Source organism: Typopeltis vanoorti, chromosome 2, assembly GCF_054136105.1.
Source record: "Typopeltis vanoorti isolate ZY-2024b chromosome 2, IOZ_Tvanoo_1.0, whole genome shotgun sequence".
In the NCBI taxonomy this organism is placed as follows: Eukaryota; Metazoa; Arthropoda; class Arachnida; order Uropygi; family Thelyphonidae; genus Typopeltis; species Typopeltis vanoorti.
Window position 1 is genome coordinate 6,350,105 of NC_143550.1, and position 20,228 is coordinate 6,370,332.

At 38.4% G+C, this 20,228-nt stretch overlaps 1 protein-coding gene across 1 annotated transcript in view; it reads left to right on the forward strand.

The window, feature by feature from the left end:
* Positions 1–757: 757 nt before the first annotated feature.
* Positions 758–20,228, forward strand: part of LOC150108798 (fibroblast growth factor 17-like) — a 105,457-nt gene continuing 85,986 nt past the window's right edge. The window contains exon 1 of the mRNA XM_090403311.1: positions 758–1,534. Within this exon, the coding sequence (XP_090259437.1) occupies positions 1,521–1,534 (14 nt within the window). The 5' untranslated portion in view covers positions 758–1,520. The remainder of the gene's footprint in view (positions 1,535–20,228) is intronic.

The window sequence follows — 20,228 nt, forward strand, 5'->3', positions numbered from 1 at the left end:
ATTGAGTTATCATTACATTAAATTACATCTCATTCATTTAAATTTTCTTTTAAATGGTAAAATTGTAAAAACAATGGCATCCTAACCCAAGAGCACGAGCTCATCCGGGTTACAAGAGGTGGAACAATTGCACAGCATAAAGTTCAAGGCAAGGTATGATAGATACTGTGTGAATGTCGAATAGTTGTGATGGACATGATGTTAGGGCCTCCCTCGATGAGTCTGTCGACTCCTTGGAGTTCCCCGGAATAATAATAATAATAATAAATGGTACACAAAATATTGTCTATATATTTAGAGAATAATATATATATATATGTAGTTATAATTATTAATAGTGATGGTTTAAGCAATTATATGAGTTCTCACTTGCCACACAAAAGTGTGGAGACGTGGAGATTACATACAATTTTGCTTTCTTTGTAATTAGATACGTTTATTCGCTTGTCAATTATATTCGCAATGTGGAAGTCGATACGACAGCCGTAGACAGAAATATATTTGAAGCAGTGACTGCTATTTTTTTTTATTTATTTTTTTATCTTGATTGCATGGTTGCTAGAGCACCGGTGCCGAGTTCAGGAACCTTTTGTCAGCTGCAATTCCAGGTAGTAAAGTTTATCAAGTCAAACATAAGCATTCTGTCAACAAGTGGCTGTAATCTCTCGGCACCGCGCATTTTCATCATTGACCCGCCCGGTGGCTGCTAGATAAAGCCAACTAGCAGGAGCAGGATTAAATCTTTCGAGCTGTTTTCATCTGTGGTTGCGTTCGCCGAGAACAGAGCTGCAGCGGCAGGACTGTGTGTGTGTGTGTCTGTGCGCGCGCGCGCATTTTTGAAGGATCGCGAGAGGGAGTCGAGGATGCTAAAGGCATCGAAAGCCAGTGTGTCGGATTTGTTGCGGGAAGAGCTCATTTCCCTGGAGGGAAACACCGACTCGTTTAGCGGCGTAGATTTCATAACCATTTCATCACGTGACTGCTAGAAAATAAGATTTTCGTTCGACTCATACACGTGCTCGTATTGGAGAACTGCGTTAAGATAGTGGAGCACCTAGCGGAGCGCAGCACGAACCAACCACGAGTCATCGGCCAGGTTAGAACAGCCCTCAGCCTCTCTACCCGCAGGCAGGTGTCAGCCGCTCGCACCCTCACGCACTCCTACTTTTGTCCTTCCTGCGGTTGACGGAATCGTAGTTGCTCGAGTCTCCGTGTCATACCTCGGGTCAAATTCGTGGTGTTCTGAAGAGTTGCGGAAGGATGACATGATCGTTATTAACATCGTCACCTCGGTAAACTATGCAAAGTGAAATCGAATGTAAACTGCTCTCGCCTCGGATATTTCATTGCCGCGTGTCCGGTGGAATCTTTTTGGACACCCATTGCACCCACTTTTACTTCGCTCATCGGACTCTCGCGCATTGCGCGCGAGGATTGTCCCTGGCTCCGGCAACGGCCGCCGGCTTTTGCGGTGAGCGTTTGCGGAGACAACCGTCTCCATGCCTCCCAGATAACGCCACATGTTTATAACCAAGTAAGTACTCTGTACGTTACGAGCACTAAGTTAGTATGAAAAACGACGATTTGCAACAAAAAAAAAAAAGAAAAAAAAATTCGAATGAAGACTGATCAGATTTTCTACTTAGTCGTTCTTTATAGCATTTTATGGGAAGAACGCACCTGACTCTCATTTTCACACACTAACGTGTGTGGCTCACACGTGCTCACTCAGTCACCGCAAAACACGCATGAAAGCAATCGCGCAGTTTCTTTTTTCTCTCTCTCCCTCTGCTGAGGAAGTGAACGCAAACAATTAACGAATAGCAACGAAAGAGTGAACGCATTACTTATTTGAAATTTCAAAAGTTATTTGAAATTTCTCGTTCATTAAAATTAATTATTATTAATCGTGTTTTCCAGCTTGCAAATGCTTTCTTACACGAATAAGCGAGCCTGAAAACGCGTCTCGCATCTTTAGCGTCACGCAGCATATTCCATTACTGCTTGGCCAGATACGTTCTCACGTGTTGTCTGCGTGCACACCGCTTAATGTCTCCGTGCTCTAACGGAAAATGAGAAATGTTACGATGCAAGAAATCGCGCTCACACCTCGCACAAAACCACACGAAAGCAATAAAGGGATGTGGAGGCGAAAGAAATGATTTTACAAGGAACGACGGAAATGAGAAACAGACGGATGCGAAAAGATCTTTTTTAAATTTTCTAGATACGGGCTAACAAAAGCAAGTCGACTTGGAACAAAAAGCGTTATTTAATTTTTTGATGCCTGAATTATTAAACTATTTTCTCTCGACGCTAACAAATGAAATCGGAAATATTTTCGCACCTGAAACGAAGTTTCAAAAGTAGTTTTGGATCGAGGATAACTAATGAACGAAGTTCCCGCTGTAAAAATTCGGAGGTGAACATTAATGTAGCGATTATTACACTCGTGACACATCTTAATGGGGAGTTGCAATCCCCAGCCTATTCGCATATTTCAAGAAAATATACGACATTGTCGTACATTTTTAAGAAAATATACGACAATCTAAACAGAAAGCATCGCTGTCCGTTTAAACGTGGTGGGACTTCAACGCCGACAGGCTTTAACTCTTGTGGAATCCCACAGTTCAAGGAGAGCAGGTTCGTTATCGGGGTATACAATTCAGCGAAATAAATTATTTAAAAAAAGCCGCAATTTTGTGCTTCGACGAGGTCCACACTGTACGCAAAGAGGTGACGTTAAGAATGTCTGACAGCAATTTAGTATTTTTTATATGAATTTAGACACTTCTTTAAGTATAGTAGAGTTTTCTATAATGTTTAGATATGGAAAGTTTAGTAAATTTCCACAATAATAATCTGTTCAATCTGCATTTGAGATATCCAGTGTATTTTTTATTTTTTATTATTTTTTGTCGGTGATGAATAAGATGTATTAGCTTGTTTATTTTGAGAAATTCTAGTTTATGTAGTTGAATATACAGAAAACAATTCGTTTGCTTTGCATTTGTGCTTTTTATGCTCAGAAATTCAAAGGGACTTATGTCAGGGCAGAAGAGAAAATATTGCTGTCCAAAATAAATAATTTGCTGCCAATTCTTCAGGTAAACGAGAAAATCTTAGCAATTAAAAAAGCGGCCAGAAGAATAGTAATTATTATAAACCGCAAGAGCTTTCACAAAACAGCTTCGATTGAACTTGAAATGCAAAAATGACGCCAGTTATTGGGGAGGAGTTCTATTTCAGAAAACACTGCTGGGATTTTTAAGGTTTTCGCGCTGTTGCGTGAAGCGCATTGCGAAATGCTGAGTGATTCATGTCGCGTGGATGTCTTCAACGCAATGCGCTTTGCGTCATTTTTTTTTCAAGAAAGAAACTCTTAAAACTAGTGCAAAAATACCTTTCATCTCCAAGTCCGAAAACCGAAGACGTCGATGGCAGACGCAGAACACGATGGATTGGTTGGCGCGGAAAGCGAGAACAAAAGAAAAGCTCACACTGCGATCAAATAAGACGAACGGAAGAACTCACCTGAGCTGCCTTTCGAAAGAAGCATTTCATGTAAATCTTATATTTCAACAATTCCAAAGAATTGAACCAAGTGAGATTTTCAAGAAGATGTGCTCGAAATCAAGGAATCTTTGTGGAAGGGGACAATCCAAGTTAAGTGTTGTGTGATAGCAACGACAGCCGCCTTTAGTTTCTCAAGTGCTTCGTATCATCGGGTTGGAAAAACACCCCGCTTTACTTTTTCCATATCCCACCTGGCGAGGAAGAATCGCATTTGGGATCAGGCAGAGGGTTCAATAGAAAAACGTTTGCGCCTCGCGACAGAAACAGACTTGGGATGGCACATTCTACACAGTTGAAGCGATTTCTGACGTTTCTCTATCGACGGAGCACCAAAGATTCCTCGCTTGGCCGCTCCTATTCGACGCTAATCGAATACTCATCTTGAGCTCTCTTTCCACGAGGAGAGCGATCGTCAAGACAGTACTTATTCTTACAAAGAGATGAATTTCACTCTCCTGCAGGTCACCGTAAAAATAGGCTTACTGTTTAGTGAACCGGATTACACCAATCCCGTTATTCGTTTTCTTCCGATCAAAACGCTAATAAAGTTTTGTTCTGCTGTCAAACTCATAATTGGACACTTAGTGAATGGATTGCGACGTGTTTTGTAATGGCGCCCATTGCGCTCTGCCTTCATTATGACGTCATTGGTACTCTCGAGTTAGGAATTTTTCAATGGGTTGGGTGTCTCGACTACTCGTCTGTTTACTGCGAGTTCATAACTGCGGCCGGTTTATGGATTTTGCGAGATGAGAAACCCGCTACGCGAGTATAGCTGTCGAGTTAGCCAGATCTTACCAGTAGTCTTGAGGAATAGACGCAGCAGCTCTTCTGCGTTTTCTATGAGACTTTCAAATGTGAATTATGGAGAAAACTTTAAACTAATTATACCAGAAAAGCAATAAAACATCAGGTTGGAAATGGGAATTCGAACTGCATTTCTGTGTTCATTTATATGCTTTCGAACCATCTTTTTTTCATCCTACACGCAGGCGCACCTTCGATTAGTTGCGCTGCTTGTTCGGAGATAGGAAATGAAGTTGCAGCAGGTCATCGTTAATATCGTGAAGAGAGAAAGCAGTCGTAATTATTTTATTTACGGGCGTATCCTTAAAATATACCGAAGAATAAAAGAAAAGTGCAATGATCGTGATGATTCGCAGATGGAGGCAGAAAAAAAAGGACTAAATGTTTCTGGTTTTTTAAGCATGCAAGCGAAGTCAGAATGGGATCAGAATTCTGAATGCGCAACTAAACGAACTCTTACTTTAACCGGATATTAATTTTCGCCCGGAATTCATTAAAGGTTACAAATACTTCTCGATATAAGTTCCATTACTTTACACCTATCCATCAAAGTTCTATTTGATTAGGACAAGCTCACGCACGAAAGGCTCTAAACCGATTCATTTTAGCACAGTTTGTGTGTGTAGGATCAGATAATCCGACATCCCACCTCACGAAGCCAAATTTGGTACTTTTATTTTAATCCACTTCAGGCCTCCAACAAGCAGAGTGGTCTCTCTCTCTCTCTCTGCAAGTGAGGATGAAAAATATCTAAAAAAGACAGAAAGACGGGTGGATATCCTACTTTGTTGGTTAAGGATTATTATTATTAGGTTCGATATCTCTTGGAATATTTGTTTTATTTATAAGCATGGAAGACGGTAACAAGCGACTTATTCCTTAGGAAATGCTTGCCCAGTTCGTGTGTTTAATTGTAGGGAATATTTTTTGAGGAGGTGATTAATGCTTCCGCACGAATATGAACTTTGTAAGTCGATGCGTTTATTGGATTTCTGCGTTATCTTACACGCGCATGTGTGAGTGCGAACAATCTCATTCCTTAATCCCACAGGTGCATGCGTAAACGAGTTCCAGAGTTAATGTTCCGTTCGAATCCCAGAACGGGTTGATGGTTTGTGAAAATAAAAGAAATAATTCATTTGAAACCATCTTCGCTTGATAAATATCTCAGAAGATTACGTGTGTGTCCTTAACGGGATCGGAAACCGGATCTCCTCAACAGAAGCGTATTCCTTTTTTGATCGGAAAGAGCTCCTCGGCCGAGAGCGGCTGTCATTCAGCCCTAGTTTTGAAAACGTAAGGGCAGCGCTGCTTTCACAGATCGGTCGAAAAATGAGTACACGAAAGATGTGTATCGTACGGTAAATAAACAAGTTGACACTTGACGTACGAACTGTTTAATGCGGAATTTTCCAGTATTTTAATCCAGCGAGAGGAACTACCCAGAGGAGGGGAAATGCAGAGTAACGTCAGTTGTTCTGAATTACTGCTGAAGCAATTAAAAGCTTTCTAAGGCTTTATGGCGTGTGTGTGTGTGTGTGTGTTCTTCCGACCTCTTCGTCTCTTTTTGCTGAAAAAAAAAATCAGTCTCCAGGAGGGAAAAACCCTTGTACGTAGTTTTACTCTGCAGCGGCCTAATCACCTTTAGTCGAAAGCTGTTATAAAGGCGCGCGTCCAATGCGGGATTCGAACGTAGGTCCGATTGATGTAATCTACGGAGACTTGCAAAGTGTTGCCCACATAACTGCAGTCGATATTTTGCGAGGAATGCACTGCACACTTTCTGCTTTAGTGTAGCGTCTGTCTAATATTTATTCACAAATGTTATTTAAATTACACACCATTTAAGTTAAAACTTCCGGAGAATATATAAGTGGAAATCCAAAACCTTAATTTCGAAATATAAGTGTGTAATTTTTTTTTTTTTTTTTTTTTTTTTTTTTTTCCAGAATGCTTTCAATGACTGTGGCAAAATGGCAAAATTGAATTCTTCAGCTAATCCTCTGTCTCCATTTTCTCTATTCCTATCGATATCTTTAAGTACGGGGAGGTTTTGTTTGTGTGTATCTTTATTAAGTGTCATAAACTGAGTATTCAAAGCATCACTTCGGGTCTGTTTTCATAGAACAAGTTTTGTGCCAATCACCAACTACTGCGTGTGAATTGGCTTTAATAACACTGGGATGCGAACACTGTGCAAGTAAAAACTTTATATTTGTCTTGAAATATGTAAATACCATATGGTTCGTCTCACATTTATATTATTTGAAACATTGAAGTATTCATTTTCAAGCATTAATCTTTGCATATTTCAACACTCAGTCCTAAAATGCACTATGCTATGATTATTTGTAAACGCTTGAATGAAAAAAACAAAAAAAAACAACAACTGAAAATGTTCCTAACATAGTCGAGACGTAAAGATTGGAAACCTGCATTACTGCAGGAAGAACGTGTGTTTAAGATTTTATAGGCCACAATTTTAGACACCCGGTAACACAAAATTGCCACGTGATTGCATGCCTTGTCTTTCGGATTTAAAAATATGGCATTACTGTCAGAATAGTTTTTCATATTTGCCATACAAAGTTTCTCATATTTGTCCTGGTTAAGGAACTCTGTTAACATCTCCATTTTCAAATATTTCAAGCACTTTAAGAAATCGTTTTGAATATTGTTTTCTTAACTGTTCTCCCAGAACATGCGTGGCGATTCATGTTCTGTTCTCCAGGCATTTGCTATTTCAGATGCTAACATTTTCGAAATATAAACAGAGCTTTCCTGAATTTAGCGCCGACACCCTCAGGCGTGGGGAAATTTTTGCTTTTCGTTGAGTTCGCTTTAACCCTGCGGAGCTTGCGGTGGCAAAAATTGTAGCATAGGTCGCGGTATATCTGAGAGACACATTCATATGTATGTGCTAAAATGCAATAAAATATAAAGAAAAAACACTGCAAATATAATACATTATGGTACAAATTAAATGAATATTGAATCCAATATTATTTCATAGCCGAATATAGAAACTACAAGAGTTTCGTGCCGAATACATAGAAACTAAAATGTGTGGATGCAAGCATAAGCAACCTTATGGGCAACTCGTAGTAAAGGTGAAGTAAGCTCCAGATCACTTTCCTTAGTATTTTCCACAAATGTAAAGCACATCTCCTAGAGGACATGTATGATAAATAAGCCTTTGGCTCTCTATTTCAGTAATACATATTGGTTTATTTATTTTCAGTTACAATCTAGAAATTATTGGAAAAAAAAATTAAACCATACTATACTGACATCGGAGGTCGCGGTATCTCTCAGATACAATTTACTGTCAAATATCACAACCTTTATATAACATGTGTTAAACCAAACTGACAGCAAAAAACAGTGCGGAATATCACTCGTAACATAAGAATGCACAGCTACTCATGGCCTCCAAGCTATACACTGAATTGTGTAAGAATATTTATATTAAACATTTTGCATGTATCTCTCAGATCAGCTGCGAGCTCCGCAGGTTAATTAAACTAAGACGAACCAACAACAAAACTGCTAATTACGAAATCGATGATGTCCAGATAACAAATCCATGTAATTATCTCAGGAAAGGTATCATCCTAAAAGATATGCTGGAATCATTTGACAGCATTAGACACTGTCCCGCTTGGTTTTCATTGCTACGAACGATCATCAACTAAATATAAAAATAAATAAATAAATAAAACAGAACTAGTTGTTATTTCGTTCAGTAACGTTTAATTTAACGACAGGCCTGACTGCAAATAGCCAAGAATCAATTCTCTTTTATGAACATCATCGGAAACGGCAAAAATCAATTTCCAGTCTCACATTTACGGACATTGACGGTTTGGAAAGGAGAGAACGATTAGCTATTTATTTATTTATTTTTAATTAAAACTTAAAGCTCAGTTTTAACACTTTATTCAATAATTAAGTTTGAATAATAATGATATGCTTGTAATAATGATAATAAATCTATACTACTACTACTAATAATAATAAATTAGTATTAATTTGAAATGTTTATTAAATTAATAATAACGCATTAAGTTCATTATTCTATATAATAGTGATAACTGATCTTAACTTAAAATTTCAAGTGATTGAAAATATGAAATTGTATAAGAATAAGAAGTCTATTTAAATTTAAGTATATAACTGAACTCGATAAACACGGATATTTCTAGAAATTCTCGAGAGAGGGCACCAGCTACAATGTATAATAAAAAGAAAGCAGCAAAGTCTACAGACAGACATGATTGACGCAAGCAGGTCAAGAATTTAAACTATGCAATTAGAGTACAAGACTAGAATAAATAACAGCCTGTTTTTGCAATAAACATAGCGTCGCAACAGACAGATTTTCAATTAATGCTTAATATGGTTATACCATGTATGAGGAATCTTGAAGAGATCATAAAATACATTTGTTGAGACTAAAACTGTTCCTTAGAAAATTGTACGTAACGACAGATCACTTTTGGCTAAAAGTGTTTCAAACAGTCTGATATTCAGAATTGCTCTTCTCTGCCAGATATCGATATTTAAAAGGCACGTGGGATGTTACGACAACACATCAAATCCCTACAAATCATGTTACGGTTTTCTCGAGAAGAAAATTCAAACAACTGAACACTAATATCGCGCACTTCCTCGTGAGAAGTTTGCAACACGCATGCAGTACAACCGGACAAACTGTTGCTTCAGTCAGCTGCATATCGTGGATCGCTGCGTCTGCTAATAAACTATATTCCCGGGCAGATAATATCGTATCACATAACAACGCAGCAGTCAAAATTGAAAGCAGCGTTTTAATATAATAACACGTGACGTGTTTTCATTTTAGCGGCGAACGTAAAATGAAGGGCTCGATAGTAACGAAACTGTTATCGATATAGCAGACTGAATGCAAAGTCTGAGAATACAGAAACGACTAACATAAAATCCAAATAAAACGCAACGAAAAGAATATTTGACGCACGCAGCTAAGCTGAATAATACAGCTTTCTTTCTGAAACTCCGAGTTTTAAGTCTCTTTATATAAACTTCTCTGGAAACCGGCATAAGCTTAATTAATATAACTTTCGGAATATCGAGCAACCATTCAGCCCACATTTTTAGTTTCATCACTCAGTTTCATCACTGTTTCATCATGAAATGAATGAGGGAGAGAGAGAGAGAGAGAGAGAGAGAAACTTTTATTTACAAACGGGAAAAAAGGATTTTGAATATATTGTAGAATCGTCGAAATTCTCGAACTTGGGCAGCGAGCATTGATGTCGTGTAACTCGAATTTTATGCATTTCTTGTTACGAAAACATACACGATGCATACACTTGCTGTGTGTGTGTGAGTGGGTGGGTGGGTGGGTGTGGGTGGGGGGTGTGAATGCCATTTGTCATACACGTGGCATTCGAACACACATGCACTTGTTATAATCCTGCTTCGAAAGACGCTGCTTCACATACCAGTTTGCGTGTTTCTTGCCTTTTTCTTAGATGTTTTCGCTTCTTAACGCTGCAGTATTATCGTTGAAGAGAAACCCAGGATACATTTCAGATTCTCGGTTTAAATAATTCAATTATTCGTATTCAGTCACGATATTTTCCTCCTTCGATCGAAAGAAAAGGAGGATAGAGAAGAGTAACTGGGAATATGTTTCGGACACCACAAACGACTTATCGCGAGCTTTAGTCGAGCACTCAGTTACTGTTACTGGCATTCCATCCTGTTTTGACAGAAATCAAAACGCTTCAGTGAGCTGCATAATAAAATGCATTGTGTTGAACGTATTGTGCCGTGGGTGGAACAAAGATTAGTATTTCGGAAACTCTGTTCTACACGTCAAATACAGAGCTCTTTCGAGTCACTTCGTTCCTCTAATAAGCACGACGGTGGTCAGAAACTGAGAGGTAATAACCATCTACTACCGAAAGACATTCACGAAATTCCATCGCTGTAATGGTTTGATTTATAACAACTAAAACTAATGACTTTAAATGAATTCAGCTTGACAGATGTGCTTCTTTTCAATTTAAGATTCTCAGACATTTGTCATATCTTACACTTTTAGGGACGCACATCACATTAACAGCTTTCTATTTTTATTCTCTCACTAAGGCAGTCCGAAGTTCTTATTCTAATCTCACTGAATTCTCGAAGCCCTTATGGTGAAAAACACTTTACGTGGGATCCTCACATTAGTTTTCCTCGATTACGAGATTCATTTATATAGTTCTTGTTCAGAATATTCCATGGTTTCAATTCTGATTAACACGATTCTGTTTCAGATTATGAGTATACTTAGAAACTGAATCGTGTATTAAATTTCCAGACCATATCTGCTTTTGTGAGTGGTAAAGGCCGACATTAGTACTATTACTCTCTCTCTCTCTCTCTCTCTCTCTCTCTGTGTGTGTGTGTGTGTGTGTGTGTGTGTGTGTGTGTGTGTGTGTGTGTGTGTGTGTGTGTGTGTGTGTGTGTGTGCGTGCGTGCGTGCGTGCGTGCGCGCGCGCCGGCGTTTGCTGAGGAAGGAAAACCCCGCCTCGCTTGCATGCATCGCCATGTTATTTTCATTGTTAAGAAATGTTTTTCGATCGATTTGAAGAAAAACAATAACTCATTTACCACAGAAGAAAACAAAACAAGAAAAATTCCTCCTTCCGTCTTTTTCGAAGACCGAGCAATAAGAAATGCATTTAGAAGTCAAATACATTCGACTTCTAAATGCATTTCATTCAGAATAATTAGTTTTTCATTCAGAGCACCCATTAGGTGCTCTGAATGAAATGACGTATTTTATATCAACACACAACTTGCGCTTCAAATATTTCTCCATTTTTATGCGGCGCGCAGAAATATGTACGAAAAAACTCCAACATAAGTTTCGTGAGCATTACCGTATTGCATTACAGCTAGAATTAAATTTTGAAGTGAATTTTAAAAGTTCAAGTCAATATTAATTTGATTTTAACGTGCACGCATTTCGATGTAACGCACCGCGATCATTTCTTCGACGGAATGTTACTTTCAGACGTGCTGATTATTTGAGACAGAAATTTTCAGACGAACAGCGACTTTTATTCTCAGCTGTAACAGAAATGCTTTTCATCAGGTTGCTTGCTCTTTCCGGAAGTGCAGACTGTGCCGCTGCGTTAGGCGCTCTTTGTCCTCTCCGTTTAAAGTTCGCCTGTAATTGATGCTCAAGGTTGTTCGATACAATTTAAAAGGAGAAGAATAAAAGCCGCAGGTAATGCCGACGCAAGAATGCCACATTTATGGACCTGGAATTTCATTCGGAAGGAAAAGAGAATTTTTTCATCAAGAAATGAGAATATTTCGATCTAAAACTAAGTCCATTAAGAAAGAGAAAAAAACTTCTCGATCTCAAACACCCACTCATCACTTCAAAATTTCAAGCGATTGAATATAAACTCACGAAAATGTTGAGATCGAGAACTTATCTTTAAACTTATGAGTTCCAGCAGCGGCCAAAATGCGAATCATTCGCCGTAAGGAAGAGGTGCGACATGATAAGAGCGCATGCTTTTTTTCTTTATGTACCGAAAGCTCAATTAACGAAGTGCACGAGTTTTTACGTCAACTATTGGTTTCCAGAAAGCAATATAGCATACGGATCACCCCGATGCTTTCGCGTAAGCTCTGAAGTGGGTAATTAAGTTAAACGTAACGGGGAAAGAGCATGTTTTGAAACTGCAGTGTCGTTTGTCCCATGCTGACATTTTCTGTTTAGTTATTTGTCATTAGCGCCATGTCAATCGCAGGCAATCTCGCTACAAATTTATGATTTACCAATAATTTTTTTCAGTCGCGCAACTATTTTTTTTCAACAAAACATATCCACGATTAATCCGAAAGCTTTAATGTGAAGGTGGAAATGCGTGCGTTTCGGTCCAAAACACAAAAAGGATTGAGGAAGAAACTTCGCAGGATAAGAGAATTGTTTGCACGAGAGTAGCCTGAAGCAGAAACAGCCCAGTTAAGGACAGCCATCCCAGCGCCACACACAAAAGTCTGAGTGCGGGTTAGAAAACGGTTTGTTAAGATTGGCCATTGATGAGCTCACTATTTTTTTAAGGCGATCTTATCGCCTTTAAAACAGGTTTAAGCTGAAAGGAAGGATTTTTTATGAATAAGAAAAGGGCATCAGACATTTTGTTAAATGCTTCAAAACAAGATTGATGATAATCATTCTTGCAATGCAGAGGGCATTATATTAAAACAGACTGACCTCGAGGTTCAAAACTTGTGCTTTCGGTAGTGATCTTTGTTATTAGCATTTTAATGCCATGGATAAAATATCCTCAATTAATTCGCCTGGGCTTAAATTCCCAATATTCTTTCATATTTAATTTTTCAGTTCGCTTTCGTATTCGTATTCCTTTCACTTCGCAAGGAATTCGAATTTAGGAGGCCAGTGGAAGGCATCCCCTTAAATGGGAATGGCATTATTCCGAAACATAATTATTGCTCATTTTTAAAACACACTCCCCCTTGTAAACTCCAGTTGTGATAAAATATAGTCGTTTTAAAACCTGCTCAAAGCAACTAACTGAATGTGATTTCTTTCCATCAAAACGAATAATTTCTTATGCGTATAGTTCATGAAGAAAGATGAATGGAAGTCATATTTGTTACTCAAACAAGATGAACAATTTGAGCTAAGAAACTAAAGTTTATTATAGTGTACGCTCATATTCTAATTGACTAACAAGCCTCGGTATTGCCCTACTTGAAAGATATGAACCTGATGGGATCGAATAATTCATTTGGAATTTCTTATGGGTCGAACTTCCCCACTCGAAAAAAAAAAAAAAGAGAAAAAAAAAAGAGAGAGATTCAGCAGCTGCGAGATCAATAAATGTGAGTGACTTTCATTAACCGGTGTGAGACATCACTGTCACCTTGTGGGCTTATCGAAGATCCAAAACGAAACTGAAGATCCATGTTTGCACACAGTTGTATATTATTCGATGTCACATCTTTGGCGAAACTGAAATTGGCACAATAAAAGAAAGCGCGGTGTAAATCGAGTTTAAAAGCCAAATGGCGTGGGTCAACAGAAATCCCGGTTTATTTCAACGAAACGCATCACAAGTATACAAATGCCTCGCTTTTTACCTATCAGATAACTGAGAGGTAAAAAGAAAACTTCTCGGAGAAAAAACAACACCAACTAAACTTTCTGTTTAGGGGCATGGAAGAATGAAACTTGTAACTGGTATCCGTAAGTGATCTACTAACGGAGGCTTAAAAATTCGTAAGGATTATTTGGGGCAGAGTTCGAGATAATGCGCGTTTCCACTAATGCAAACAAGAAATTTTAAAACTAAGCGGTGAATTAAATTCCAAACCATTTGTTTATATTTCGTTGTGTTGACGAATATCATCTTTGAAGAAAATTTCGCTCAAATTTTAATTAATTGTTTAAACACAGGGAAGAACTGAAAGGTTGGAAACAAAAAAGTGGATTCCTGGCTATTCTTCCCAAAGCAAAGATAAGTGAACCTCGGTTTCCTTTCGATGAAAAATTGAATGCGTTCACTATTCATTACAAGACTTCGAGACTTTTTTTAATAAAGCAGATTTTGGCCGAGGAAAAGGAAGTATGCATTTTAACTAATAGATTCTCAAGTGTGACCTTCATGTGTCATGAACACAAACAAGGATTCAATGGGGGTGCTGCCACTCCCTATAGTCGGAACTTTAGAAAGGATCTCCTGTCGTAGCTCTAATGGTCGACGAGCGTTTGTTGTTCTGAAGTGTCCTCCCATCCTTCACAGCAGCCGAAAGGTGAGCTGGAAAAGGTGTACCTCCTTGTCTCCCCTCCCCCACATGATGGTGCCTGCTAACGAGAGTCAATAGCAGCTAACGGTGGGAAGTGCATTACAGTTACGTCTTGCAGGCACATTTCTGGAACGTGGAAAAAACTGCTTTGAACTTTAAACTGTTCAAAAGAGCTAATAAAAGATGGGGAAATGGTTGGGCTTGAGAATACGGCTGAAATGAGTTAATGAACGAAGCTGTGGCGCGCAATACTTTAAGAGGAATGCACGTAAAAAAATACTACACACACACACACACACACACACACACACACACACACACACACACACACACACACAAATGAGACATTCCCGAAAACGTGATAAACCAATCTATAATCGAAGTGTTGTATAATTAAGAAATCCAATGTAGCTAAAGTATTCGGCAATCCCGCTGCCAATAATCCTCAAAGACTAATATGCTCATTAAATATTTAAAGCAGCTGAATAAAAAAAGAAACGTTATCCTTATTGTACTGCTTTAAAACCCGAATATTAAATGGAGCATTATTCGGAGAGGCAGGGAAGACTTTTCATTTCCAAATCGCTAATGGAATGTTTTGCAAATTTGAAATTTTGGATATTTCGAATATCAAAACAGACATCCGTTAAAATTTCCGCCTGATTGTGTGCATTTGCCGTGATATACAGTATTAGTTTCTTTTTTCTATTAGTTGACCGCATACCAGTAAACTGACACTTTATAAATAACGTAATTTTTATATTCTAAAGAGGTATCTAAGTGACTGAGTACGATACAATTTAACACTACTTATGCCGCCATAACAGTTGAAGTATATTCCAGTCATATGATGGCAAACTGATATATTAATCGATATTTATATGCGGTTTGAATATCTGCATCATCAATTTTAACAAAATTTATGAAAGGATATGGCGATTATAACTCGAATAAAGTATAATTCAAGGCTCATTCATATTCGTGTTGGTAGGCGTCGTTGCCTAAAAATAAACATATCGCTAACATCATAATCCAAATGATTATCCGTAAGCGTTTAGGATAACTTCTGTAATCAGTTATCCTACTTGAAAACTTATTTTCTAATTTTCTAATGGACCAGCTTAAAGTAGTCAACACCAGGCAAAATAATAGCTATTAAAAACACTTGGATGTTCTACAGCAGTATCACTGGGGGTAAATAAAGACTTACAGTGGTGAACAAATTAATCTGAACACTCACATTTTAGACCAAAATTTTAATTTCGCAAGAAAATTAGGTGCTCCTCTAATAAGTTCGTTGATTCACTTAGGCATGGACTCCAAACGTAGAACACATTTTTCTTATTTCTGCATCTCGAAACCATACTTTTATAATGGACTGTATTAAGTTATCCTCAGTGTCACAATTTATTTTCCAAGTCTCTATTTCACTATGACCAACACATTTTCTATTGGGTTATAATGTTAGGAGCGTTACCTGGCCACTGAAGCAATTGGGTGTTGCGATTTTTGAGGAACTATTTTTTTTAAGTGTGACACGTAGCGAGATCCTGTTGGAAGATGAATGTTCTGTCTTTCTGGATCTGTAGGATCATCTTTTCTCCAATAGTTTCATCCTATTGTGAAATGCACAAGTGATCCTGAACCGTCATGTAACACAACCCCAGAACCTTTTTAGCTGGGTGTTTAATTTACGAGCTTGTTGAAGGTGGACGAGGGAAGTCTTCTCTGCCGCTGATTTGCAAACATAGGATACTCGCTCTCCTTGGACAAAGAAATTCTCATCTGAAAATATGACTTTCTTCCACTTCTCAACAGTCCAATCTTTGTACACTTTTGCTCATTGGAGCCTGTTTTTCCGCATATCTTTCGTCAACGGCTTTTTCTTTTTTGGTATGTGGGCAGCCCTCCCTGCTTCCAACAATCTTCGATGGACTGTCATGTCAGAAACATTAATCCCACTAGCTTCTAAATCTCTATTTAAGTCCATAGCAGACAATTTTGGATTAATTTTGCTTTTCCTTACTAGTAAACGATCTTGAATAAGTAGTTTTCCTTTTCTGCCCGCATGGTCCTTTTCTGTCAGGAGAAAAGGTCTCGCTAAACCCCTTTAAAACCATATTAACAGTACCCAAACCAATGCCATACTCATTGGCAAGTTGCCTTTGAGTTCTGGATGTGTGCTGAAAAAGAGTACATATTTTTGAACGCTTTCTTGGGGATGGATCCATTTTATAACTAAGAATGTCAACTTCTTTACACTATTAAAAATGCAGAACACGATTAATAAACATCGTAGAGACTGTTAAAACGCAGCACTCAACCAAAATAGTGAACTAAAACCCAAAGCGAAAATTGTTGCCAACTGAAACAAAAACTAACCCAAAAATTTGAAAAAAGTTTGCTTGTTCGTATAAATTTGTTCGCTGCTGTATGTGCGGCATTTCGTTAATCTGCTTAACGTTCAAATAATTTCATGAATGAGAGGAATCTAAATCAGTGTTTCGCGACCGTAAACTACAGAACAAGCAGGAAAGATAATAATAATAATAATAATAATAATAATAATAATAGCTAAAAAGTTACCAACGTCGAAAATGTACCATTGTGTGTGTGTGTGTGTGTGTGTGTGTGTGTGTGTGTGTGTGTGTGTGTGTGTGTGTGTGTGTGTGTGTGTGTGTGTGTGTGTGTGTGTGCTTAAGAGAACAGAGCAACAGCGACAGGAAGGAATGTAATTTTAGAACACACTTCAGAATTACATCTGCAGATGGTCTTACGTTCATCACCACATATTATTAAATATATAGAAAAGAAAATAGCATCCAAGGAAAAAATATACTGTTTTTATTTAGATTAGGTTTTCTAACTGACTAAGATCCTATTTCCTGCTAATGTTTTTTCTTCAATCTTCCCACCACAGAAAACATGCTCATACTTAGACAATTTCGCTTTCTCTCTCTCTTTGGTTTCTGTGTGTGTTAATTTTGTTCTAGAAGCGCAAAAATATTTGAGTAGGAAAAAAGAAACGAAACAATAAATACGTCGACTGTTCTGTTTTGGTTGGTGTCTACCGTCAGTAGGGGATTCCTGCTAAGTAAAACGATTTTTTATTTTTTTCATTTTAACTCACAAGTGACACGCGAAGGATACTTTTCCTAAAGAATTGAACATTTATTATATTAATTTCCTAAAATTAAAACTTACAATTCTATGACTTCAGAAAATTCAGAGCTGTATTTGGCTTCCGTATTCCTCCGATTATTTATTCACGATCACTTGTAAAGTGCAGTTTGATTCAGAATCTCGTTGCGACTCAAAATGGTAAGACCGAAACCAGCATGAAGCTGACGCAATAAATTTTGGTTCGAATCCTAAATACCAGATATAACAGAATTCTTGCAGTGGGCCTGCTTGGCCGAGAGGTTAGCGTATGTGCTCTCTAACCATCAGACAGCGGGTTCGACTCGCACCTTGGTAAGGATGTTTCTGCATTTCCGTTGGCATGATGCCACCGCTCTGCTTACAGATTATGCATAAAATAAACAAATAATTGAAAACAACTTAGTTCACGCACGACACTAACGTATACCTCGATGAGTGAGAGTCGCACACAAAAGCGCACTGGAATTATTTCTGGCAGCATATCAGTTCTTTCTTCGGAATGTTGCCGCTAAAAATAATCGATTTAAACTAAATACCAATATTATTACATGATCTGATTTCAATAAAATCGATGTAGCCGGCGGGGAATAGTGCACGGACGTTCAGCAAAGCATGCGAATCTAACGGTTGGAACTTACAAGAGTGCATTTTGCGAAATGTACCTAAATCTAATGACGGGCATTTCTTTCTTTCGACTGTCCTGCATGGCTTTGTAAATTCTCGTATACGATACGCAAGTTTTCCTGAGAGATGAAACTCCAGCAAAGAGCCAGTCTCGGAATCCTCAGCAACCGAAAATCCGTGTTCGTCCTTCGGTGTCTGTTGTGGCTTTTGAGTAGCCACCAACTTACATGTCCGTAGTCATTCGTGCTGCCTTACGTCAACTTTTCCTTTGCTACTTAGCTAAGTGCCAGGAACACGACTGAAATCACTTAAAGTTAAAGCCAACTTAGTTTTAATTTATTTTGTCATGTATTCCACCCCAACCCACAATTTTTCCCTAAATAAATTGGCATCACTTAATGTAGAGATTCTTTTAATACTTTTAAAACAATACTCTTTTTTTTTCTTTTTTTTTTTTGCAGTGATACAAACTGTGATCTATCTCGTACTGTGTCAGCGTCAAATTAGGATCATTTCTCATATTATTGAAGATCCCGAGTAAGCCAAGTGTTCAGTTTCAATTCAGACAACTACGATGCCTTGGTTTAGGAACTGCAAAAGCGAGGTAGTTTTCTAGTGGGGATTTTTTTCTAGTTGGAAATCCCTCACTCTTTATACATCGATCTAGGCCAGTCAACTCAACGTTTCTTCAACCGCCACTTAGAAAAGGTTATTCACATTCTGCCACTGGGACAAGAGCCTCCAGATTTTTGGTTGTTGTGAAGATTTACATGGTATTCTCGAGCAAAATCGCGACCAACGGGAACTTGATTGTGATGAAATCACAATCAAGTTCCCTAACCTTCACTACACTATTTGTAATTAGTTCAAGAAAAAGCTGCAGTGACTTATTTGTCTAACAGCTTTATGGAAAGCGCTTCCAGCTTTTTTTTTTTTTAAGCGCTTGTCGATTCATTTCGAAACGACTAGTTTTTCCGTTTTAGCAGCTATTTCGTGTTGCCGTAGTTACTCGAAACCAGTAAGCGAACTCTGCAAGACCGCAGCATTAAAATGAAAGGATAATAACCAGAAAGCTATCATTATATTTTTTAAGTTGAGGGGGGGGAGAAGTAATAAGAATAAATATTATCACAGAATGATCTGCTAACAAGGTAGACTAAATTTCTTCTTCCCGAAAAAGCAACGATGAATTAAATCATACTAACTAGGGAAAATAATGATAAAAAGTTGGGAAATGAAAGAGCCGATCAGTTGAAAAAGTGGGAATGTTCGGAATCGAACAGTACAATATAATTGACCACACCGAAGAAGTTACAAGAAATGGGTGCATATTCACATCTAAACTTTCAATCTGTATTTTTTATATTTTGATCTCATACACGAGACGGAGAAAAACCCATAAGCATGTCAGTAGCCTGTCTGGATACAGTAAAGGTCGGAAAAGAAGTTCATTGAAATTTTCCTTGAAGAGGTTACAACTGTTTAGCGCATTTAATGAAGATAGCTTTCCCAGGTCACAGAGATAGATGGAATAAAAGAGGAAGAGGAGAAGCAGGTTTGGTGTGTTTGTAGTGGCACTTATTTATTTATTCTTATGGAGTTTCCTCCCTTTCTCCCCCGTCCCTATTGGGGCGAGTTGAGCCCCCCTCATGGGGGGTTAAGTATTTATGGCTGTAGATCTGTGTGTGTGTGTGTGTGTTCACGGGACCGGTTTGCCTGCTTGCGGGACGAAAAACGCCAGATAAACTGGCGGAAAAAACCCTACTGCCCGCGCCCAAGACCAGCTAATTTGGCTATGGCTGAGGAAGATCCTCAAATTCCTCACGTCTTCGACGGGAATCGAACCTGGGACACTCCTTCCCCAGTCGTATGGTTGCGAAGCGCACAGTCACTAGGCAAACCGCGCGGACATAGTTGCACTGAAAAGTGATGTTAGGAAGCAGCTGCTTATGTTTCGACAGGCCTAACCGAAAGTGGAGGAAAGACGGTCGTCTGCTCAGTAGAGCAGCGACCATGGAAGTACATGCAGAACAGACACAATGTTGAAAGATGGCGTTTCTGAGGGAGGGATCATCTATTGCTCTCCCCTCTGGAAAACATCAAAACTTTTAAGGGAGGTCATCGGTACATCATCCAAAACATGTCAGCAGTATTCTGAGGATGATTTAGTAAGTATACGTTTAGTATTTTACGTTTTTAATAAGAACCTATCTACGCTTTTTAACATCAAA